Source organism: Alternaria triticimaculans (genome assembly GCF_023758025.1).
Source record: "Alternaria triticimaculans strain BMP 0046 chromosome Unknown scaffold_5, whole genome shotgun sequence".
Taxonomy (NCBI): Eukaryota; Fungi; Ascomycota; class Dothideomycetes; order Pleosporales; family Pleosporaceae; genus Alternaria; species Alternaria triticimaculans.
In genome coordinates, this window is record NW_026055962.1 from 154,332 (window position 1) to 177,043 (window position 22,712).

Sequence of the window (22,712 nt, forward strand, 5' to 3'; positions counted from 1 at the left end):
TTTTTTAATGAGCACCCTGTCTTTCAAGTCACTCTTTCACAATCATGGCAAGGCTCGAGACTGACTTTCGAACAGATATACCACTAGCTTGTGCACCTCAATATGCTACGAAGAGGTGATGCGTACCAGCTGACAGCAGCTCAGACAGCCTTTGCAGGATGACCCACCCTTTCTAGGTCTATCCGCACCCAAAAGCACCTCCAGAGCGGCTTACCTCCTAAGCTTCGACAGACACTCTCACTTTGCGCATTGCCCAAGTATACGTCCGCGTGTGACCATGCATTCCCGTCGTCGTCTACTGCTAATCCTGGGGCATGTTGTCGAAACAGCTTCGCTGCAACGGCCTTTGCTATCCCCTTTCCCCGATATGCTTCTTCTGTATGTAGCGTAACAAGAGAACCGTCTAAACCGAGGAATGTCCACGCTACTGCTGTGTCTGTCTTTTCTTCAAAAACGCCCACACTCTTTAATGACATGAGTGTTTTCGTCGTCCTTGGAATAGACGTCCTGGCTTTGACGACATCGATGTCCTGCTCGCGCATCTCACCCCACCGTAATCCTTTGGGCAGCTCTCGCGTCTCTGGAAGATCAGAAAGCTTGAACAAGAACTTATTCAGCTCTGCATCAGGGCCTGGAAGCTCGGTGCGCAAGACTCCTGCTTCGCGGAGGATCTCGACTACATCGCGGTGGCATGCACCCAAAGTGACTACTTGGGGCATGAGAAGATGTCGCATATATGTTCCTGGTGAGGATTCGTATGCGCCGGATTCTGGTGGGGTTGGGTAGTCTTTCTCGTGTTGCTTTGCCAGCTCCAGAGCAGGTAGATTATCGGAACGCATTGGTGGAGTAGGAAGTGTAGCCATATATTCTAGTAATGCCAATATCGCCTTCTTGCTCTCTTGACGAAACTCCGGTGTTGCATTCGAGTGATGTGGTTGTTCTGCGTTGCTAAAGATCCACAGTTCGGTCTCTGGGCGCATTGAGCGATCGAGGTAGGCTGCTGCCCAGCATTCTGGTATTTCAGTGGCCGACGGAGGGAATGTGGCGAGTATGTGAGCGTGCTCAGTTCGGTTTGGGTGTTGGATTCTGTAGACCAGGTTGACACTGTAGGGTAGGGCGGTTTTCAGCGCCCGCCGTAGGATGGGGGATGAGGCGGGGTGCTCGTGGACTTGCATTTTCGGCTTTTCCAGCAGGAAGGGATGAGATGGTACTGTCGCAAGCGAGGATCACAGCTGAGATGGTAAGAGAGCCAAATAGCTTTTGGGTGAGCTTTATTATGACGAAGTCGTCGTGTTATGTACCTTCCCTGTTGGGAATGATGGATGACTAAGATCTGGCTCTTCAACGCGAAGCTTCTCAAGCTTCACCAAGCTTCCTCCGTTCACATCCTACCACGCTCAAAGCCTCAAGGGAAAAGAGGTTCAAAAGTCAAAATGATCGTACTCGCGAATGTTCCAAACCTTCCTGATATAGATTCTCAATTTGACCTCGGAGCCGACTAGCGCCTCCACATCCCGCTTCGTCTTCTTCGCCAATCTGAGTATCTTGTCAAACCCACCTGCATTGTACCGGTAATGCCCACAAATTAGCTTCAGGCTATCGAGACTTGGGAAGAACTGCAGTCCGTTGATCAGTCCTTTCTTCAATCCACGGTTTAAACCCCAATCCTCTTCAACATGAAGACGCACTTTCCGCACGACAGCGAGCCGGGATGCCAGCGAGCGGAGCCAGGTCTGTCGCCCGAGTCGTTCGTCGTACCTGAATGTGTTGAGGCTGAAGGGGAGGTAGCGGGTTTCTTCGTAGATCTGGCGGCTTACGAAAAGTAAGGAGAATGTATGTGTTTGTTTACCCGGATGACGCGTGCGGTCGTTTTCGATACCGGGGCCGTATACATCGTTGTCGGGATGAACGGGGCGGATGTGCGTGACGCAGGGTCGGGGGATCTGGTGGTATTTTGAAGGTGTACGGTCTTTGAGGTGGATTGATCGGTGGCCGAATAGGATGTCGTATATGTGATTTCTGAGTTCGGCGGGGAGACGGAGGAAGGGGGAGGTTTGTTGGTTTTGGGCTGTTCTGGGGTGTGTTAGTCGATACTGTCGGTGTAATTTGTGTCTGTTTCTCTATCCGAGACGAGGGTTGTTCTCGAGGCTTCACCTACATTTCCAGCGTCTCGTCGCGGGGTGTGGTGTCCAGCAATCCATCGTCTAGTAGGCGTAACGAGTCGTCGGTATGTTTTTCAGGGTTGCGGTATGTGTTTCCCATGTCGGATTCATCGAAAAGCTTTCTAATGTACTTTAGGGCATTCATGGTCGAGATTGAATATTACTGGGGAATACGATCTGGTTGAGTAGTTCAGTCGGGACTGGTGTAGTCGTTGAAGGGCATTGGATCCACTGCAAGAGACAGTAGCTGAAGATCCGTACTGTGGCGGCAGTGGCAGTGGTTTTCCGGATCACGCAATCACATTCTCATATAACGGTGCAGATATATGCTGCCTATGAGTTCCTGACAGCTGCACGGCCACTCACAGCCACAATGTGGGTTACTTTCATTGATTCAGGTCAAGGGTTCCATTAGACATGCAGGGTTAGGCAGTGGCTTTGAAGAAGAGAGAGAAACGGTGCACATCGCCGGAAGGCACCGCAGTAAGTTATTTATTCGACATTGCGTACCCATGGTGCATGTCACACCGCGTTCGATTCGTAATTTGATCCCGAACTCTTCTTCTAGTATTCGCGATTTTGGAAGTACTGTTCCAGGCCGTAATATTTGGTACCTTCTGTTCCCATCGCTTTCTCGAGCTCTGCCATGCATGCTGCTTTCTGATAGACTTCCAGATTAGGCCATCCATGTTTGTGATATATGGACTGTAAAAATTCTGCAAAACCTTCAGGAATTCGGTCGTGGTCAGTGTATCGCTTCGTCCAGATTTGAACGACGCGATGACTGCTATGTGGGATGAAGTTCAGCTTGATATAGTGGTTCTTCAACATGGCGAAGAAGTGGCGGACCGGCCAGCAGGGTCCCCACTCCACGTCCATCGAGTCATCGTCATCATCATCGTCGTCCTCGAAATCAATAGACCCATCGTTCTCGTCGTTACTACCGTCGTCGGATGTCGGAGGCGTTTCGTTTTCGCTGTTGTCATCTGAAGCTTCGGCATCATCCTCTTCCTCCTGTACAACGACGACGCTTTTATCTTGTTCCTCCTTTACTTCCTCCTCCAAAGGATACACCAGACGTGATGGCTGAGGATCGCACGCCTTGATAATCTCCTCCGGGCAGTCCATCCAATATACCAGCCCAGTTCTGACGTCCAACAGCATCACATATTCGCTGATGTTGAGAGCGTACGTAAGACCGACGCAGTATTTGGGAATCATGCCGCCGAACTGGTCTTCATGGCTCTCCGTCTCGAGTAGTAGATCTTCTCTCTCTGCGTCCTCCTGCTCCTTCAGCTCGTCCACTGCCTTCGTCCAGGCGTGGAATCGGGTGCCTGGCAAACAGTGCGGCCGCGCTGTGTAAGGCTGGTCATCAGGAAATGGCAGATGGCGTAGCAGATTGATGATTTCTGGATCCTTGCCTAGACGATCCGCGACTTCGGGAGTCATGTTGGGCCAACCGCCGGGAGGTGGGTATATGATGGACGCAGGCACATCCATGAACATCTTTCCCAAGAAGTCGTAGAAGTCGTGGATCGCGGCGATGCACTCATCGCGCGAGTAGATTGGCTCCATGGTGATGGATGGGATTTGAATGGCAGTAATCGAGTTAGTTGACAAGAGAAGCCAGACCACTATATGTATGCAGCCGTGCCGCTTTTATGCAGATGCCAAGAGCGCTGAAACTATCACGGGTGCGCCTCATGCCAGAAAAAAGCTAAGTAGGTCTAGAGCCTCCATCAATGTTACCTAGGTAGGTCACCTAATCTACATGTGTTTATGGTAATGTAGCCTGCAGACCTCTTCAACTTTTTCGACTCAACCGATGGTGTTTTTCGGTCAGCGGAGAAGACAGAATCCACATGAACTCGTGCTGTTGGCCTTTTTGGTCCGTCTCACACCATGAAACTATCGTTACCGTGTTTTGGTATAGCTGTAACCGTCGATAAGAGTCAAGGAGGAGGGAGGAAAAAGCAGCGTCTTTGTATTTGCAGCTTGCGCTCAATTCCCATGCTTCACATTTGTTCGTGTTTTGAATCTTTTGGAGATAGGGAGAGAAGAGATCCATGTGCTCGTGTTCTTGTGTTTTGAAGACACTCGTAGCCTTTTGTGATGCGGATGTTGTAGCTTTTAGGAGCAAGAGTCGAGACAGAAACATTCGTGAGCTCCGGGGACTTTTCAGTCTGCGGACATGAGACCATTTTCCAAATTTCTGATAATAGTGTGAGTGGAGGAATGAGAACAATGGAGGACGCACGAGACCGGCGACCTTTTTGAAACCCAAGCGAGACGCGACAGCTCCATATCTTCTAGTTTAGATGTTTTTGAGAAAGCAAAGGGAAAACTCATAGCAAGAGCGAGCTTGAGCTTTTGATGGAAGCAGACAGAACAACAGATGTTTTGAAGTTGAAAGCAGAGGCGCAAAGACGCACATGGCCCAACTTGTGGAAAGTTTTGGAAAACCACATGGGTTCCAGCCTTTTATGTTTTGGGAGTAAGGCCCCGGCGAAGGTAGTTGGAAGGAAGAAGCTCCAGATCAATAGCTGTAGGTTTTATACGCTCGCGAGGCCCAGGAGGTCGAACCAGAAACCATTAGTTGGTGCGCTTGAGCGTTTCTGACAAAAGGACGGCAAACACATAGCGATATTCGTATGTATCTTTCTGACCAGGAGGACGAACATGCTGGGTTCGGTTGCCCGTTTCGATAAGACGAGGAAAGCCAACATGCATCTTACTAAGTTCTTTCTGAAAAGCACCCAGAACAAAGCCATGGGTAAAAGTAGGCACAGTTTTGTGACATAGCCAGGGTACATCTTCATTTCGGGAAAGGAGGAACAGGCCATTGCAAACAGCTTTCGAAGTTTTGTTAACACTCAGCAGGCAACTCGACAAGACATAGGGCGTATCGGTATATTTTTGGAGTTTCGCTGCACAAGTGCAGCCATGAAGAGATATTCCAGATGTTTTTGGACTTTCCGAGGAATGGGCCTACGCAGTCATGGAGTCGAAACTTGTTTTTTTGAATCGAGCAAAGAGCGCAGCCAGCGAGACACATGTGGCTTGTTTGGAAGTAATTCTTTCAGAAGTAGAAGACTTTTGAGTTTGAGTAGTTGTTGAAAGAAGAGAAGCAAGATGCGAGAAAAAGAGCGGGTTATATAGGGCAAAGCCGCTAACGCGCGGTCACGACATGCTCCAGAGACGGAGGTTACGCAGAGCGATGATGGTGGCAATGAAGTAATGATGATGGTCATTATCATAGGATATCTTCCAGTCTACGTAACCACTTGCGAAGTCGCAGCTCATAGCTCATCTCTCTTCCGCCTTTGTCCACTTCCTTCCTGTGCTGGGGTCTCCTGCGCCTGCGCCTCATCACGCTTCGCACTTTCCACATCCTCCTCCCACATCTTCTTCTTTGGATTTCTCGGCTTATCGCTCTCTTGCAACACAGTCCCGTCGCCTAGTGTGACCGGCCCCTCGTCTTCATCCTTCCTTGGTTGTCTGAACTGAGGGTGATCAGGCACTTCTTCCTGTTGCTGCTGTTGATTTTGTTCCGCCATCTTGCCTACTTGTTGCGAGTACGAGCCTTGTGGACTAGGATCTTGTCCTTGTCGATTCACTCCTCCTCCACGACCGACAGGTATGTAGTGTCCTTGGGCGTTGGGTTCGCGTCGGGGTATGCCGCCTGTTGCGCTAGGTTGAACAATGAGGGTTCTTGAGGACGACGATACCGCGACGCTCGAGGATGCGGCTGAGGATGCGGCGCCGAAGGGTAAGACGGCGGAAAGGATGCGAAAGGTAAGTTTGACTGGCCAGATGATGAACCAGGTGAGCGGTCCGTATAGCCAACGACGGAATACAAGCCAGATGATAGTCGTTATGAGGATGTAGAAGGTGGTCTCAAGATACCACGTGTCGCTCTTTGTGCTCTTCAGGAGTGTCGAGACCAAGTTCTTGCTGTTGGCTAGTAGGGTGTTTAGGTCTGAGTACTGCTCCCCGAGATCTTGTAATGCGGCGTTGGTCTGTTCGAGGGTTTCTTGTGCGAATCGTGAGCGCGATAGCTCGTCTTTCATCAACTGGGCGGTCCGGCGCAGAGCAGATGTGACGTCTGAAGAGGCCTGCGCGACGACTTCGCCTTCCGATAGCCCTTGTTGTTGCTTTCTCTGGCGATATGTGGAAGACGGGGTGGAAGAGCCTGATTGTAGGTTGGAGAAGAGGAGTTCGCGCTCTTTGAGCTTTGCGCGGTCGGCGTTGTGCTTGGCTGTGAGTTGCGCTTTCCGATATTGTGATCGCGATCTGCAGGAACGTAGGGTTAGCATGCCATAACAGAGAACACGGTAAGCGGGGAATGCATCACTCACAACTTCAAGTCCTCAGTCAATCTCGCAAGTAGTACAGCAAGTCTACTCCTCTCGCTGTCTTTGCTGCTATCCCGCCTTCTTCCTGTAATGCCCCCTTGTGACGTAACGTCCTCGACCTCTTGCCTCAGAAGTTCAAGTTCCTCCTCGATGCCCTTCAGAGTCTCGTGTATCTCGGCACTGAGTTCCAACCTCACGTCGCCTTCGTCGGAATTGTCGAGTGGCTGCGAACCCGGCTGGAAGTCTAGCTTGGCTAGTCGTTGGATAAGTTGGCCGACACCTTTGTTGGCTTCGGAGAGGGCGCTTAAACGGGTGGTGAGAGTGTGCGTGGTGGAGGGGAGAGGTGCCATGGTGGCTCGGAATGCGGAGAGAGTTTGGTCGATGTATGCAGATGGCCTATGACGGAGATGGCTACGGTGGGCCGTTTGGCGGGGTGGAAGAGCGCAACGTGTCTGGACGGCTAGCTGTAGCGTGGCCCGCAGAGAATCTTGAGCACGGACTTATCGCGAAGAGGTTGCGACGAGCGTAGGACGTCAATTGCAGCGCATTCCCGAATCACCGCCTATTAGTAAGTAGTCGCATCCATTCATTGTGTGTATCCTCTAACAAGCCATAGTCTGCATCGTCAGCTCCTCCGTCCTCCACCGCCGCAATGATCACCAGATTCCTGACCGACGTCCGCGTTACCTTCAATCCCTTCTCCCCGCGCTCGAAGCCCGCCCGCCTCTTCCTCTCGTTAATACCACCGAACGCACGTGCAGATGGCATGAAGATTGAGTCCAAGATGCTGCCACGAGACAGCAAAGAGCCTGCCAGTTTGGGCGTCAAGTTCAGTACGTACACATTCGGTGCACATCGGGCAATAGCTAACATCCGCATAGAGGATGGCAAGGAGATGAACCTCGACCTCAGCAACATGCGCATAACACAAGTCGTCGAGGAAGTGGATAGACATTCACGGTCACTGGCTCGTAAAGACGAGTTGGCAGGTAATTAAGGGCTCGGCATCAAGACATGAATGTACATATGTATCAAGACACAGAGCATCGGTCGGCGTCACGGCAATATTCTGGGTTGGGCTGAGACGAGGCATTGATGATATTCCTCATGGGTCCATATACCGTCGTTGGTCGGCGTTAATCATGCACGTTTATCTATCATCTACAGTCATTCCCATGCTCCAATGATATCCAGACTTTTGTGCTCATCACGGCTCCCGTTATATCTAGTTGGACGGGGCACCGGAGATGTAGAACCACTTGTCGATGCTGCCGTCGATGGGGGCAGGTGCCTTGTTCTCGCCCTGGGGAACGTTGAGCGAGCTGGCATCGGTGCGGTCGGGAGAGTGCGAGACGGTGGTGTTGGTGCTAGAGCTTCGTCAGTACAAATCACTCGGGGTAGGTTGGCCACTACTCACAGGCTGATCTCGTCCTTGGGGGTCTTGCCAGTGACAAGCTTCTCCCAGGCCTCGGCACACTCGCGGACAATGTCCATGGCGTACTTCTTGTTCTTGCACTCGCCGGAGAAGGCGAACTGGTTCTCGGGCTTGCCGTCTGGGATCTTGTAGATACGGAACCACTCGTTTGTGGCGCGGAGAAGGCCGGGCAGGTGGCGCTCGACGTCCTCGACGTCGTTGAGCTTGGGGGCCAACGGGTCGTTGACGTTGATGACCATGATCTTCCAGTCGGTCTCTCCCTCGTCGAGCAGAGCCATGACACCGAGGACCTTGACCTGGATGACCTCACCGGGCTTGGCGACGAGCTCGCCAATCTCGCAGACGTCCAATGGGTCGTTGTCACCCTTGGCCTTGGTCTCCTGGTGGACAACGTTGGGGTCCTCCCAAGTCTGCACAGCATCAGCATTTGTGTATTGTCCGGTATCGGGGTCGCGTCAGCGTACCTGAGGGAAGGCACCGTAGTTCCACAGGTAACCCTTGTGGGGGAAGCAGTTGCGCACGAAGCGGAGCTTGCCCTTCTTGGTGTCCTGCTTGATGGGGTTGAGCTGCTCCTCCTTGGAGATCTGTAGCGACAGTCAGCGTCTTTCGTTTCGCGCAGCCGTACACAGGGCACGGCGCAGCCAATTGGGGCCGACGCACCTCCATCTTCGCGTTGGTCCAGCGGGGCACCTCAACAACCATGTTGAGGATGGTCTGCTGCTCGTTGGCGTAGAGCGGGATGTCGTGCCATGGCGAGACGAGCTGGCCGTCCTTCTCGATGTAGACGCGGTGCTCGAGGGTGTTGGCAGCGCCAACCTTGCGGGTGGTGTAAGACATGGTGGATGGGGTCTTCGTGGCAGCTGTGTGGATGGCTGTGGAAGAAGAAGCTGTGGAGTTGAGATGGCCTGCAAGTAGACGAGCCCTAGAGTTGATTTTGTCGTTGAGGGGTCTACTAGTGGGGCTCGCAGGCGGGGAGCTGTGTTGGGAAGGCGCCACTGTGACGAACGTCACCGCCGACTGTCTGCATGGGACAGCCGTCGCGGTAGGGAAGGGGAGCTTCGACCGGGTGATCAATCTCTGGGCGGGACAGAGCCGCAACAACGATTGATGGATGAGCATGCAGATGGCACCCGTTTAGTAAACTACCAGATGGAAGCGCAGCCGATTCTCCTCTCATGCGAAGCCCAGACCGAGGATCAGAAAACGTCCGCAAGGTACGGGAGCGGAGACCGGAAGCTCCAACTTTTTATGCACGGACACCGAGGCAGCTTGTCGCTATCGATTTCTGAGCTTCTTCAAATTGCCATGAATCAGATTGCAGTCACATGTCTTTCCTCATCATTTGAGCTTCTTGGGATAACTGCAGTCTTCACGTCTCGCTATTCAAGACCTCTTCTAATCACGAAAAAAGAAAGTTGCCGCTAACGCGCTATGTGGCTGCCGGCCAGCCACCCACCTCAACATCAGTACAACTTATTCGGCCGCCAAAATCCAGGAGCCACCGTATCGTTTTCTGGTCTTGTATCCTGGACCAGCTCAATCTCAGTTCCGGGGTGTGCTTCGATACCGCCGTATATGTCAGGATCACTATCAAGGCTATACGACAGGGGCTCTTCTAGAAGCCCTCCCCAGTTCTCGTCATCATGCTCCATCCCGTCGTCGTATTCCATTTGATTTCCTTGGTCTAGGTAGTTTTCTTCGAAATGGTATTGACTTTGGAGAGGTTCTTCCTCGCGATCCCATTGCATACGAGGTCGCTGACGCTGTGCTTGTTGTTCGTAGATGCTCGGGCCAGCAAAATTTGGCATCACCGGTCCATGATGAGACTGATCCGCGAAGCGTACAGTAGGACCCTGCTGAGCTGCATGATAAGTGTCTCTCGTACTCTGCCGCAGGTTCGACTGTGGATACGATGGGTGCGTCTCCTCGGTGTGTCTCCTCCGCGAACCTATGGCCAGACGTCGTTCGTGGAAGGTATCATTGCAATGCCGCAAAACCACCCCCAAGTCAGAAGATGTCGGTATTCTTCCTTCTCCAGCAGGACTGTATTCGCTATGCTGGTTCTCCTGTCCATACCCGGATGGAGCAGTCATCCCAGAGACTGGAGTTGAGTCTGATCGATTATTCTTCGAGGAGCTGGGTAGCTGAGTACGATGCGTGCCCATAGCATGTTTGGGCGCAGACGGTGGCATTGACGAAGGCGAATGAATGTTGTCAGCCGCACGTGGGTTCGCAGATCGATCGACGAGGTTCGGTCGTCGCGGTGACGAAGTGTGTTGCGGAAAGGACTGTGATCTCGAAGCTCTGCCATGTGATGGAGCCAATGAAGAAACCCTGAAGCGTTCGGCAGGCGTGCTATCGGTTCTTTCCTTCGTCACTGGAGGGGGTCGGGCTGGTAGTTTGAAGCTACTCTCATTTGCATTTCTGGTTTCGAACTCACCATGAAAGTCTACATCGCGCGAACTGGTACGTATGTGAGATATGTGAGGGCGTGCGGGCGCCGTGCTAGGCGCTCGAATTGACTCTGACCAAGAAACGTAGCTATTACTCTCATGGCGAGGGCCTCTACTTCCAAAACCTAAATATGAGGCTTGGCCTGTAGCCTCAACAGTAGGTATAGCAATGTCATCTACCGAGGATTGATCACGACGACGCCGCTTAATCTTTGGTACAGGATGCTGCGGTAGGATGTTCGTGTCCTTGTCGACTAATGCCGGTCGCGCTGAGGTAAAGAAAGCGGAGATCTCTCCTTCCTTCATCTGTTCATTGTCCTTCTTGCGTTTCTTTTTGGACGCGTCGGTTCGAGGGACAGGCTCTGGTTCGTCTTTGTGCTGCTGCAAGAACTTCATCTCAGAGAAGACCAGATCGGGCACTGCGACACGTCAGCTGGGCAATGCGGGGAAGACGTACAGGAAGATATCATTCAGGCTATAGGAAGGGGAATGAATTACTCACACCCGCGGCCCTTGATCGCAGTAGATGTCCGTCCCTTGTTGAAGAGGCCTAGCTGCTCGCGTGGCTTCAACTAGTCCAATCGTCAACACCATACTGTATGTTCCAGACGACTGCATAGACATCTTACGGTCAGCCGATCTCCAGATATGTTCGTGGCCTGGAAGGTCTGCATAACACCAGGTACCTTCTCGCCCTTCTTGCGTCGAGGCTTACGTCGCGACTTCTTTGATTTGTCCTTACGATCGCGATGGGCATGGGGACCTGGCTCATACTGTGGCTCATACCGCTCTGGACGCGTCTTTCTACGAGGTTTGCGCGCATATCGGCTGCTGCTAGAGCTGTCGCTGCATGTCGCCTGGAGCGCCTCGTCAGCACTATCCTCCGCTGGCTTATGCGGAGAGGATGCAAGTGGACGGGGATCGAGGAGGGAGCTGTCTGATCTGCGGCGGCGCTTCCGTTTAGCAGGCTCTGCGGTCTGATGAAGGTTATTGGGCTCGCGCGGTGCTTCCGGTTGCACTGTCTCGTCTAGCCACTTGCGTATGTCCATGCTGTCCTGCATCCTAGACGAGCCGTGCCGTTAACGGAGTCTGGTTCGCCTCGCAAGTCTGGTGGGTCTGAGATGCTCGAGGGGCCAGAAGGTGCTGGGATACGGCGTGGATGAGCAGATCGTCGTGATAGTCGCTCAGTTGCTTGTATGACGGTAATCTGGGAGACGTTCAAGGTGACAAGGTCTCATCTGGATGTTGCAGCTACCTGATAGGCTACGTCAGATAGCTAGACAGAGTGATGGCAGGTGCAATGGGTGGTGCCATTGTGAGGCTGCCGGCATCGCCGAAGTCACTGCATTGCTGGAGGAAGGCACGATACATTGATGACGCCAGTGCATCGTCAACCCTTCAACCTTCACGGTGTGGAAATGAGGCCATGTTTGTCGTGTCTGTTCCTCTCCTTACTTCGATTCGGGCTGCAAGATGCTCATATCATTGGATGGATGGTATTGCCATAGAATCGGTCCCCGAGAGCGAGACGTCTTGGCACCGTGCATCGTGCTGCCGCATGCGCTGTGCCGCTATCGCAGGGAAATGGCTGCGATGGCTTCTCGTCGCCGACTTGCTTGGAGATACGCAGAATGAACACAGATGGATCGGCTCAGTCCGCGCTGCCTCGGTATAGCTCGGTAAACACTGCCGATTTGCCCGCTTTCTGTATCCGATGGTGACGACTGTGTAGTATGTGATTGATGAGACATTCTGGCCTGTCTCAGCGCAATGGACTTCGGTCGTATAGGTGCGAGCAGTCGTCTCATTAAGCACGCTCAAATTGCTACATCTTGACGTCGCGCGCACGAGCCAGTTCGGGATGCAGAGCCCTGGAGAGCCTGGAAGTTAGTTAGACCCGATCCCCACACCGTCAGACTAAGGATGGCGACTTTGATAAGCTTCTTTGAACCACCATCTTCTGTCCAATACCTGTCCGCCATTGACCTTTTCGTCACAGCCCGATAGTCTTGCTGTAGCCATGGGCGCAGATCGCTGCTGTCTCGAGCACGCAATCTGTCTATCCGCAGGCTTGTCCATGCACGTATTTCGCAGTGGCCCAATGACGCTGCCGCACTCCTGCCGGCACTCTGAGCAGGACGATGGATCGATGCACCTATCAAAAAAATCGTTTTCTCTGGCTCGTCAAGGGCCCTGCAATTGGGCCTCCCCGGTCTCAGGCTAACGTGGGCTGCATATACCCAGCATGAACAGACAGACACGGGACAGGCTAGGGAGCCAGCCAGCCGACATGTATGGCAGAACCAGTATCTGCACCCTGTCCATCGTCAGGTGCGGGCTCCTAGACAAGGCATTGGGACCGGCTAGCTGCGAGGGGCCAGTTCCGTTTGCCTGCCTGCAGCCCAGGTCCGAACTACCAGACCCCTTGGCTTGACTGGCTCGACTGGCTGGAGAGACACATTGCACCCCGTCGCTCGTGGCCATCCACGTCGCTTTATAAACCGGGCCCTCAGCCCTCCAGTCCGTGCGCGCAACCTATTACTTGCTTGCAGCCTAGCGCTCTTTCACCTGGTGGAGGGGTACTCATATCGTCGCTTGCCCCGCCAACCTAGACGCTTCACTATCTCTGCTCCTCACCCTGTGCCATCACTTTCTTGCGACAGCCTGCAGCCGACTCTCCCTCCTCTAACTCTTCAGAGCAATCGCTTGCGCCATCATCACCAATACAGCCTGGTGCTACAAGATCAAATGTTCGTTCCGTCACGTTGCTACATACTGCCTGCCCGGGAAGCCGCGATGGATTCCTCGCCTTCCTGCACTTTTCCTTCACTCTACAACTCCTGTCACTACCTGTCTTGAGCTTCCTTGTATCGCGCGCCTTGTTTCGAGTTGCGAGAGCTAGTATTGAGACCGTTCAGTGTTCGACCCAGACATCACTCTCACCATGTCTAAGCTCTTCATTGGGTAAGTACGCAGCCTTCCCATACTGCGACCGCGACTGACCCTTCACAGAGGCCTCGCATGGCACACCGACGACCAAGCTCTCCGTCAAAAGTTCGAGGAGTTCGGTCAAGTCGAAGAAGCCGTAAGTGACACGCTACTCGACGAATGTCGTCGCCAAGGTCGAGTCCATGCTCACATCGTCACAGGTCGTGGTTAAGGACCGCGATACTGGCCGCAGCCGAGGCTTTGGCTTTGTTCGCTATGCCCAGGACACCGAGGCCGATGCCGCTATGCAGGCCATGAACAACGAGGAGTACGTCTCTTCTGCCTTCACGTACCATCCAACAGTGGGCACTGCTGACTTCCCCAGATTCGACGGACGTAGGATTCGCGTCGACAAGGCCTCCGACCGCGCTGGCGGTGGTGCTCCTCGCGGCGGCGGCTACGGAGGCGGTGGCGGCGGATACCGTGGAGGTTACGGCGGTGGTCAAGGAGGAGGTAAGCTGCACTCAGCCTACCCGTCGCGGCTCTATACTAACTATATCCCCAGGCTACGGTGGCGGCGACCGTGGTAAGCACATGTCACCGTTCTATTCACAGTGAGAAACTAACTTGGTAAAAAGGCTACGGCGGCGGCGGCCAGGGCGGCGGCTCTTGGGGACCTTCTCAAGGCGGCGGCGGCGGCGGATACCAGTCTCGCGGCGGCTACGGTGGCGGTCAGGGCGGTGGCCAGGGCGGTTACGGTGGTGGTCAAGAGGGTGGCCAAGGTGGTGGCCAGCAATGGTAAACTCCTCGGCGGACCCACGTCCTACAGTCCTGTGCTCTCAGAATGACCAAAGGTACGAACCTTCTAGTTGAGGGCAAGAACGCTCCTGGAATTGGAGCTGGCTTTACACGATGGAGATCTTTTGGACGTTAGCCGACACTGCTCCACCTCGAATGAGCATCATCATTCACACGGACGTTTCATATCATGTTTAATGGCAGTAGAGGTGGTTGGTACTGAGAGATGAGATACCCATTGAATCAGGAGGTGCTGCTACTCTGTACTTGTCGCGGTATAAGGGTTCCCGTTCTTTGTGCACTTTCCTTACGGGCTCTTCGTAGCCATGGTGGCTTGCTACCTACCCAAAAGCTGTGTCATTCCAATGTAACCTTGAACTCTAGCAAGAGACATGTCAGCAAAAAGCAGATTACACCGCATTCCAAAAGCAAGCATGCTCACTCACATTCGCCTCGCAAACGGGTACAACAGCCAGACCGATGCCTTCTTCTTGAGGATCAATGATATCACATTACCGCTGTTGCGATGAGGCTCTGCGGTCTCTAACGAGTCCCTCCACAAGACGCAGGTTCGTGGCGATGCCAATTCTCCTCACCACCCAGCACATGGATAATCTCGACGGCAACTAACCGATTACTTCATCGCACGCACTAGTCTCGCTTTCTGCACTTGGAAAATTCAGCAGCCAAGGCAGCGCATTGTGACCACATCTGCATATTGCATACATAGCCGCCGGCCAGTTCTGCTGCAGCTGCAGCACCAACGCAGAGTAGAAAGGCAGGTTTCTGCAAGCGATAGCTGGGCTGTCTGCGGGGAGTCAGGCGCACTCCGTGCTGCGTTTTGTATAGTCCTCGCGCACACACTTCCGCATCCTCGAGTGCTTTGCTGCTGCTGCCTGAGGTGATCTTCACTTTTGGCGTCAGGCGCCAGGATGCGACGTCGAATGTCTTGGGCTGAGGATGCACGCTGACAGACGACCCCTCCACACCCGTCTTCTACTATTCAACGACTCGCGGATATCCAATACTTCATCGCATTTATTTTGCTTGTTCTTCAGCCGGCTGGAACGACTTCGAGTACATCATGAAGAGTTGGAACGGGCTGGAGGATGCGACGGCGCCGGTCAAGCCTGGACGGACCCCGACGCGGTGGCGTGCGCTGCTTTCTGCGACCTTCGTCACACTCGTGTGCCTCGCGGCAGTGGATACCATCTTCCCTGAATTGAAGAACTGGGATCTGTCCTCATTTCTAGACATTGAGCCTGCGTTGCATGATGCTGCCTTTGAGTGGTCCGAGGTATGTTGAGAGAGTGTTCCCTGAGCGTCGCACCGCACACGTGGTTCTGCAGCCACCCTGGCCCGCATCTTATCAGATCGAATGATAGCCTCGATCCAAGTCGCACAGCAGGTGGTTACTCTACTTCCGGGAGATGTCTTGGGCGCATGCCTGAGCACTACAGACGACCTTCGTCATCAAACGGCTCAATGAAAAATGTGATCGTGATTGGTGGCCTGACCAGATCCCATTCCGGTTCACCAGCATGTCGCTCGGACCCAAGTCTCAGCACTGTATCAACACAAGCGAACCGCAGCTCTCTACAATCTAGTCTAACAAGCCTGCTTCAGCATCATAATATCGACTGGTGGATGCAAGACTGACCAAGCTCCAGATCGCACCGAGTGAGCATCTAGCATTCCACAAATGCTTTGGCCAATTTGAATGCGCAAAACTGAGCCTGCCACTGGACTACTTCAACGGGACGTACCCTGATCATACTGTGAACATCGCTGTCGTCAAGCTACCCGCCAAAGTATCCGTAGATGATCCCCGGTATGGTGGCCCGGTCTTGTTCAACCCTGGCGGGCCCGGAGGATCAGGTACATCAGTTGCGCTCTTCTTAGCAGGAGGGCTACAACAGATCATAGACTCTAACGTTGAGACTTTCACCCCATCGCCTGACGCAAGATACTTCGACATCATCGGCTTCGACCCTCGTGGCGTCGGTTGGACAGAGCCAGTCGCTCGATGCATGCCAGATCAGCCTTCTTCGTGGTCTTGGAGCCTGAGGGAAGAGACCGAGGGCCTTGTTGGAAGCTCGGATGCAGCTCTTGGTAGACTTTGGTCTATGCAACATGCCTTTGGTGCATCTTGCAAGCTTGCCGAAGAGAAACAAGAGGGACCGGATATCAAGCAGTACATGTCTACCGCCTTCGTCGCCAGAGACATGTTGGAGATCACCGAGAGGCATGCCGAATATGTGGCGAAAGAGGTCGCTCATAAAGCTGCACAGAAGGCTGGCAAGCGCATTGGAAGCCAAGGCTCCACGTACGTTCCTGGAGAGAGTAAGCTGCAGTACTTGGGCTTTTCCTACGGGACTTTCCTTGGATCCACATTTGCGTCCATGTTCCCGGACCGTGTTGGACGTATCATCCTCGATGGAGTCGTGAGTTCGTACGACTACACCCACTCGATGGGTAACGGAAGTCTTGTAGACGTCGAAAAGGCCATGACTTCTTTCTATACATTCTGCCACAATGTGGGTCCCAATAGATGTCCTTTAGCCACCGCCAACTCAAGTGTTCTCGACATAGAAGAGCGCACGCAAAACATTATCGCATCGCTATACCACAACCCGCTTCCCATCGTCTCGGCAGAAGGCCCAGAACTCCTCACTTGGTCCACCATCAAATTAATTCTCTTCAGCGCTACCTACCAACCGCGCCTCACATTTGAGTTCGTAGCCGCCAGCCTATTCGCCATTGAACAAGGAGTTGGTAGGGAAATCAACGAGATCGCCGAAACCTTGCGCTACAACCACGTGTTCTCCTGTCCTGCCGACGGCAGCGAACCACTCGAACAGCCAAGTTCCCCTGTTTCCACGACAGCCATCCTATGCAGCGATGGAATTGATCAAACCCATCTGACCAAAGATGAATTCGCCGCATACTGGGATATCATGGACGAAGTTTCGCCGAACTTTGGTTCTTACTGGTCCATGCTACTGATGCAATGTGCATCTTGGAAGATCAAAGCTAGCTACAAGTTTGACGGTCCTTGGGGTGCAAATACATCACATCCTATCCTCTTCGTCAGCAATACGGCAGATCCTGTTACCCCTCTTCGCAGCGGACGCTATATGCATAGTCTATTCCCTGGCAGCAGCCTTATGATTGGCGATCATGCTGGGCATTGCTCGATGTCGGCACCTGACCCGTGTATCTTGAGTCGTGTCAATACGTACTTCCAGACGGGGGAGCTGCCGTCGCCTGGTACGGTGTGTGTGCCGCCACCCAGTGAGTACAGTCTCAACTCAACGGACCCGGATAGTCCTTTCTACGACCCTACTTTGGGGAGTGCGAATGTGGCTGCTATGCAGGAGAATGAAGAGAGCTGGATGAGGCTGCGCGATGCTGGTGAGTTACTCCAGAAGCAGGCCGTTGCGGGTGGTATGTTTGAAATAACCCTTCCGGGTGGTGAAAGAGCAAAGCGCGTTATGCAAAACATCTTAAAAGGTCACTATTAGGCTGGGAGTACACATGGTTGAATGGAGATGCTTTTCATTTCTATCTCGAAGTCCCAAATGACTCATATGGATATTGCTCATCCTTAACCCAGAACACGGCAACCGAGCTTCGGCGTCACACACACATTAGTCTGTATCCAAAACGAAATCATCAAAGAAGAAGTCACCATACTCTCCATGATTAACCGCCATTCCTATATTCCTTCTCCAGATACACCACCTCGAGGTCTTGATTTCCCACTTGTTTCCGGAATTCATTCGTATACCAGTCATCAGCACCGGTCACTTGATATGGTGCCTCCGAGATAATCAGTGTTTCCAGTGCAGGAAAAATCCGCAATGTACGCATGTTCTGTTCGATAGGCTCGCGGAGTCCCATGGCTGGATCTTCAGATTGAAAGGCATCCCAATCAATATCGATATGCCTAATCAACCTTAGCTGTAACGGTGTACTCCGCTTCCGGAGTTTCGAGAGGTCGGATAGGTCGAACTCGCGATGTATGAAGCGTGCAACAGGGTAGATGTGTATTGCGAAGTAGGCATGTGCGGTTTCCGCGAAGATTTGTCGTGATGCACGGGATAAATCGAGGCGGTCCCATTGGAAATGGGAGTCATGTTTCCAAGTCCTTGCGCTGAGATCTTGGGCTAGATCGAATATCTTGTTGCGGATCTCAGCTGGCAGACGCAAGAGAGGGGAATGAAGTTGGTTGCGCTGAGCACTGTTGGCGGTCAGCATTCCATACTCAGCTGCGCATTACTTCTAGTGAGGTATGAAACTAACATTGCGAGACAACTGGCGCTGGGTACGAGAGTGGGTGGTCCTTTGCATTCGTCCATTTTGACAGACGTGCAGGTTGGCAGGGTTTGAGTTGGGAGGTAGGAGTTTCAGATCAGTCGAATTGGAGTGAAGTTGTTAAGGAAGTTGAGAGCGTAGGTTGAAGAGGTGGTTGAGATTCATACATGATATACGGCAATGTGAGTCACGCCGCTAGCGCATGGAATACCAGTCGCGCATGAAAAGGTGAACCATAGATTACTTTCTTTCGTCACTTCATTCGTCCATTCGCTTCTACAGTACCAGCACTACCTTTGAGTCAGCCGTAGTAGGATTGAGTTCGGTTCGCCTATCCTTCGCGACCAAACTTTACGAACCCACATGCAGGAATCGACGCATTGGCATCATTTGTCGGCATCCATCCTAAAGCGCCACATACACCCTTCATCTTGCTGAGTCTCGATGGCTATGCATCCGGGATCCATTGCGGAGTGCTCAAGTCCTCATACATGGTGTACGTGAACTTTAACCGCGGATTCTCCATCCAACCCCTAAGCCGAATTTCGCACAAAAATCGAGGTCTCGTCTCTTCGGATGCCCCGGAAATATGTAACCGCCTCAGCCCGCTGTGCGCAAATGGACAGTATTTACCTGGTTTTAGGCCCACTGCGTTATACCAGCTAAAAGCAAGGGCCCCCAGCATACGGAACTGAGACGGTGTGATCGGCAGTACGAGTCCTGACCTGCGCGGCGGGAGTTTAACCACTGATAACGTAGCGTAGTGATATGGGAGGAGTCTTAGTTCGAAGTACGCGGCGGCGGTCTCAGCGAAGACCTCGCGCGAGGATTGGACAAACAACATACGATCCCAAAAGTAGAGTTCTTCGTGATGCCACCGCCATATTTTCGTAGGGACGAGTTCGAGCGTGTAGGCGTAGATTTTGTTACGAACCTCAGCTGGTAATCGCAGAAGAGGTGATTGGATTCTATTGCGTTGAGCGCTGTTGACTGTTAGCGCCTGTGTTCGTAGATAGTAAGGCTATGCGTGAGCAGAGTCCGGTTCAATGAGATTATACTTACATTGCGAGGCACTTTGCGTTAGGCACGAGAGTAGGCGGGCCTTTGACGTTGGGTGTAATGATGGGTGGTGCAACACCGTTGTTGAGATAGGCGTGATGATAACGGGCCAACGTTGGGTCGAAGGGTTGAAGATTCAGGAACGACATTCTTACTGTGGAAAGTGTTGAAGGTGCAAGGTGACGGAAGGGTCAGAGGAAAAGCTCAGGAGGTGAACGCGCTAGTAAGTTATCGGCTTGTGACATCTTATGAGGTACTACACGCACCGCCAAAGCTTGCACCTCGCCAGTCCGCTCTTCTACAAATCACCACAATCTAAAAGTCACTGCAAGTGACATGTACTAGACATGTAAGCTAGCATAAGGTAAGCCTGAGATGGGTACGCTTATATAGTAAAGAGTTTCTACTTTCGCTGTAACTACACAAGGTGACCCATCCATTTCTTGTATGCTTACGCCGCCTCTCCAAAGGGACTGATACTACGCAAATATCAAATATCAAATATCAAACGCGTAGCCCGAGTTACAAGCCATCAATGAGAACCTCCAGCGTTTCTGCCTTTCCTCCGATCGATTTCACGTTCCAAGCATCGGTGAAACTACCTCTTCCGGGGAAAGTTACCATACATCTGAAGACCACGCTCCTGCATCTCTTCATCAACTTGAGCATCATTTTCATCAGCCTGGTGGTGTTCTCTCTGCGATCGGAGTTCTCGTAGGCCGAAAGACCATCAATGAAGCAGAAGACAACGGTATCTTTGGGAAGCTGCTTCGCGACGGCCTGGAAGACATCGAATGTCGCCTCTATGTCGCCAGCCTGCACAGCACAATGATCTTCAAAAGACAAGAACGACAGGTCTAAATCGAGGCTCTGGGCTTTCTTTCGTCTTTTGACCTGAGTCAAGAGTTGAACCGTCAAACTTGCAATGAGTCCCGTCGCGTCAGCTCGTGGCTCACGCCATTGATCTGTGTGACGACTGCAGAAATAGTTGAGACAGAAGATCTCGTCCGACACACTCAGCAGGTCAGTGACTTTGGCACACACGTGCGAGAGCGGTGAAATGAACTGCGCGGCGTCGTTGTTACCATTGACTAGTAGAAGCTTCGACTCGTCCGCACTGGCCACGAAATCACCAAACTCGGATGATTGTAGCACCCACAATGCTCGATTGCGAAAGCCTTCGCTTTGAGTAAAGCCCAACGCTAGACAGTACTCTGTATCGTCTTGAACGGTCTTGAGGTCGATATCAAGCGTTCTCAACAAAGTTTTGATGGTGATGCTGTTACCGATGGTAGTGGACGGCCTTGGGGGAGAGGTTTCTCCTACAGTCAGCAGGGCAGGAGTATTGGTATTCGAAGCGACTATCCTAGGTAAGCGATCTGCCATGCCAAAATGCGTATGTAGAGACTTACGGCCACCAGTCTTCACGTTGAAATCTGGATTCGCCTGCAAATGACGCATGAGATATGTGCAAACTTTCTGCGCGGTGATCTCTGTGCTAGAGTCGATGGCTAGCAGTAGTTCCTCTTTCGAGAGCTCATGGCGAGCCTTTTCTAGACGACTAGTTAGTATCTGCGTATCCTACAGTTACGATGTACGTACCTCGAGAAGCGCGAAGATCGCTTTTCTGATCCATCTCGGCAATTCTTCGTTGAAGGCAAAGATTCGCCTCTTCTCTTAATTGCAGGGCTTTGTTCTTCATCTCCTCGATGGCATCTGTGAGTTCCTGTTGATGCGCACTTCCCTTCATCATCGCAGAGGCACCTCTTCCTTGGCTTCATCAGTACATTGGTCTAACAAAAAGTCCTGTTCGAATTGACTTACTCCATGAGCTTTTGGCAAAGAACTCAACTATGACTCGCAAAACCACGAGGATATCTTTGCAAAGCTCAGCAGTCTTCTTTACCAAAGTATCACTCGAGTGAGCTTTGTATATCTCCACGTATGCGCTCGCATGGGACAAGGTTTCTGGTATGGTGGCTAGGGCTTCGTAGATCGTCTGCTGGGTGCCGCTTATATTACGAGCCGCCTACGCTTGTCAACATTGTGTAAAGATGGTGTGCAAGACGACGTACTTGGACTCCCAAGATGAAAGCACCGCTAATGGAAGATGTGTAGTCACCAGCCGGCAAGAGCGCCAGCCAATGTTCAAATATATCAGACTTTTCGCACATTCTTGCGAAGACGGTCTTCTTGTAAGAGTCGCTAGCAGTCTGTACTTCGGTAATGACTTGTTTCCAGGTATATGATCGCTGGTCTTCATGGGTTCTCTCCGTCACGCTATCTTTGCGTCGTGTTTTTTGCTGTAGAACGCTCATTGCTGCCAGCAACTTCTCTTTTTCGACGGCAGTGTCTTGCCAAAGTTCAACCCTGGACGTCTTTTAGTGCTTCTTCGAAACGTATCGAGACAGAGATGGCCTACAGTGCGTTCTGGTGTTGCTCGGCCTCTTCCAGTGACACGAAACAGTCCATCTCAGCTACATAGCGAGTGTTCTCAGCTAGACTGATGGAATTCAGAATGAAGTCGGCAGAAGCATTGACGGGAGACATTGTTCGGGTTCTTCGACGCTGTAGCAGCTGTGTGCTGTCCTCCTGGTTAAATTTGGAGGCCATTTCGGAAACAAAAACGGTACAATCAGCCCGCTAGAGTTCTTCGCGACGCGGATGATTCTTGGCTATAGGATGAAAGTCAAAGCAAGAGAGTGCAGACCTCGTAAGACAAGCTCTCTGCTCTTCCTGATGGGGACCGTCGTTCAATTGGCGACTGCAGGCAACTGTCGCAAGGCTGTGAATGATATGGTAAGGAACAGCCTTCTCTATTTCTTGCGCCTCACTATGAACTTGTGGCTACGTGATGTGCTGTCAGACCGACTCTGTTGCCTGATATTTTTCTTCCAGAACTGCAAGGGTTTACTGGCATAGTAGCAAGCCCGATGACTACTCACTAAAAGGCGAAGTCATGTTTATTCGTGTGAGGGGTGCATCTGGGCATCAGCGGAAGCAAGCCTCTGACCCCACCAACCACGGGTATCAGCTGCAAGACGGGACGGCCGAGCCAACTTTGGCATGTGGCTTGCAGCCAAGTTATGCAGTGAGACTCCTTACCGATGGCTGTGCTGATGTAGGATACCAGTTTTGTTACAAATTGCATTTCTTGCCGTCTTGGCGTGGTGCACGCGACGTGTCACAGCTGAGCCTCTATTCC

At 52.3% G+C, this 22,712-nt stretch overlaps 10 protein-coding genes across 10 annotated transcripts; 3 read left to right on the plus strand and 7 right to left on the minus strand.

Moving 5' to 3' along the window:
• Positions 1–140: 140 nt before the first annotated feature.
• J4E78_004374 (uncharacterized protein) lies at positions 141–1,175 on the minus strand (the record flags this gene model as incomplete). Its single annotated transcript, XM_049365003.1, has 1 exon — positions 141–1,175. One exon carries the CDS (start codon positions 1,173–1,175, stop codon positions 141–143), a length of 1,035 nt encoding a protein of 344 aa, XP_049222804.1.
• A 1,551-nt stretch (positions 1,176–2,726) lies between these two features.
• On the minus strand, positions 2,727–3,737 carry J4E78_004375 (uncharacterized protein; the record flags this gene model as incomplete). The annotated part of the gene is made up of 1 exon (XM_049365004.1): positions 2,727–3,737. The coding sequence occupies one exon, from the start codon at positions 3,735–3,737 to the stop codon at positions 2,727–2,729; it is 1,011 nt and encodes a 336-aa protein (XP_049222805.1).
• Positions 3,738–5,461: 1,724 nt separating this feature from the next.
• J4E78_004376 (uncharacterized protein) lies at positions 5,462–6,867 on the minus strand (the record flags this gene model as incomplete). The annotated part of the gene is made up of 2 exons (XM_049365005.1): positions 5,462–6,455; positions 6,521–6,867. 2 exons carry the CDS (start codon positions 6,865–6,867, stop codon positions 5,462–5,464), a joined length of 1,341 nt encoding a protein of 446 aa, XP_049222806.1.
• Positions 6,868–7,169: 302 nt separating this feature from the next.
• On the plus strand, positions 7,170–7,514 carry J4E78_004377 (uncharacterized protein; the record flags this gene model as incomplete). Its single annotated transcript, XM_049365006.1, has 2 exons — positions 7,170–7,350; positions 7,399–7,514. 2 exons carry the CDS (start codon positions 7,170–7,172, stop codon positions 7,512–7,514), a joined length of 297 nt encoding a protein of 98 aa, XP_049222807.1.
• Positions 7,515–7,742: 228 nt separating this feature from the next.
• Positions 7,743–8,789, minus strand: IPP1 (Inorganic pyrophosphatase; the record flags this gene model as incomplete). Its single annotated transcript, XM_049365007.1, has 4 exons — positions 7,743–7,884; positions 7,935–8,362; positions 8,417–8,536; positions 8,613–8,789. The coding sequence occupies 4 exons, from the start codon at positions 8,787–8,789 to the stop codon at positions 7,743–7,745; spliced, it is 867 nt and encodes a 288-aa protein (XP_049222808.1).
• A 1,612-nt stretch (positions 8,790–10,401) lies between these two features.
• Positions 10,402–11,466, minus strand: J4E78_004379 (uncharacterized protein; the record flags this gene model as incomplete). Its single annotated transcript, XM_049365008.1, has 4 exons — positions 10,402–10,530; positions 10,586–10,824; positions 10,908–10,977; positions 11,035–11,466. The coding sequence occupies 4 exons, from the start codon at positions 11,464–11,466 to the stop codon at positions 10,402–10,404; spliced, it is 870 nt and encodes a 289-aa protein (XP_049222809.1).
• A 1,883-nt stretch (positions 11,467–13,349) lies between these two features.
• Positions 13,350–14,135, plus strand: J4E78_004380 (uncharacterized protein; the record flags this gene model as incomplete). Its single annotated transcript, XM_049365009.1, has 6 exons — positions 13,350–13,369; positions 13,418–13,490; positions 13,555–13,661; positions 13,719–13,846; positions 13,899–13,919; positions 13,972–14,135. The coding sequence occupies 6 exons, from the start codon at positions 13,350–13,352 to the stop codon at positions 14,133–14,135; spliced, it is 513 nt and encodes a 170-aa protein (XP_049222810.1).
• A 1,080-nt stretch (positions 14,136–15,215) lies between these two features.
• On the plus strand, positions 15,216–17,655 carry J4E78_004381 (uncharacterized protein; the record flags this gene model as incomplete). The annotated part of the gene is made up of 2 exons (XM_049365010.1): positions 15,216–15,428; positions 15,802–17,655. The coding sequence occupies 2 exons, from the start codon at positions 15,216–15,218 to the stop codon at positions 17,653–17,655; spliced, it is 2,067 nt and encodes a 688-aa protein (XP_049222811.1).
• Positions 17,656–17,836: 181 nt separating this feature from the next.
• J4E78_004382 (uncharacterized protein) lies at positions 17,837–18,492 on the minus strand (the record flags this gene model as incomplete). Its single annotated transcript, XM_049365011.1, has 2 exons — positions 17,837–18,374; positions 18,437–18,492. 2 exons carry the CDS (start codon positions 18,490–18,492, stop codon positions 17,837–17,839), a joined length of 594 nt encoding a protein of 197 aa, XP_049222812.1.
• A 1,537-nt stretch (positions 18,493–20,029) lies between these two features.
• Positions 20,030–22,057, minus strand: J4E78_004383 (uncharacterized protein; the record flags this gene model as incomplete). The annotated part of the gene is made up of 5 exons (XM_049365012.1): positions 20,030–21,060; positions 21,110–21,277; positions 21,332–21,536; positions 21,583–21,877; positions 21,930–22,057. The coding sequence occupies 5 exons, from the start codon at positions 22,055–22,057 to the stop codon at positions 20,030–20,032; spliced, it is 1,827 nt and encodes a 608-aa protein (XP_049222813.1).
• Positions 22,058–22,712: the final 655 nt, after the last annotated feature.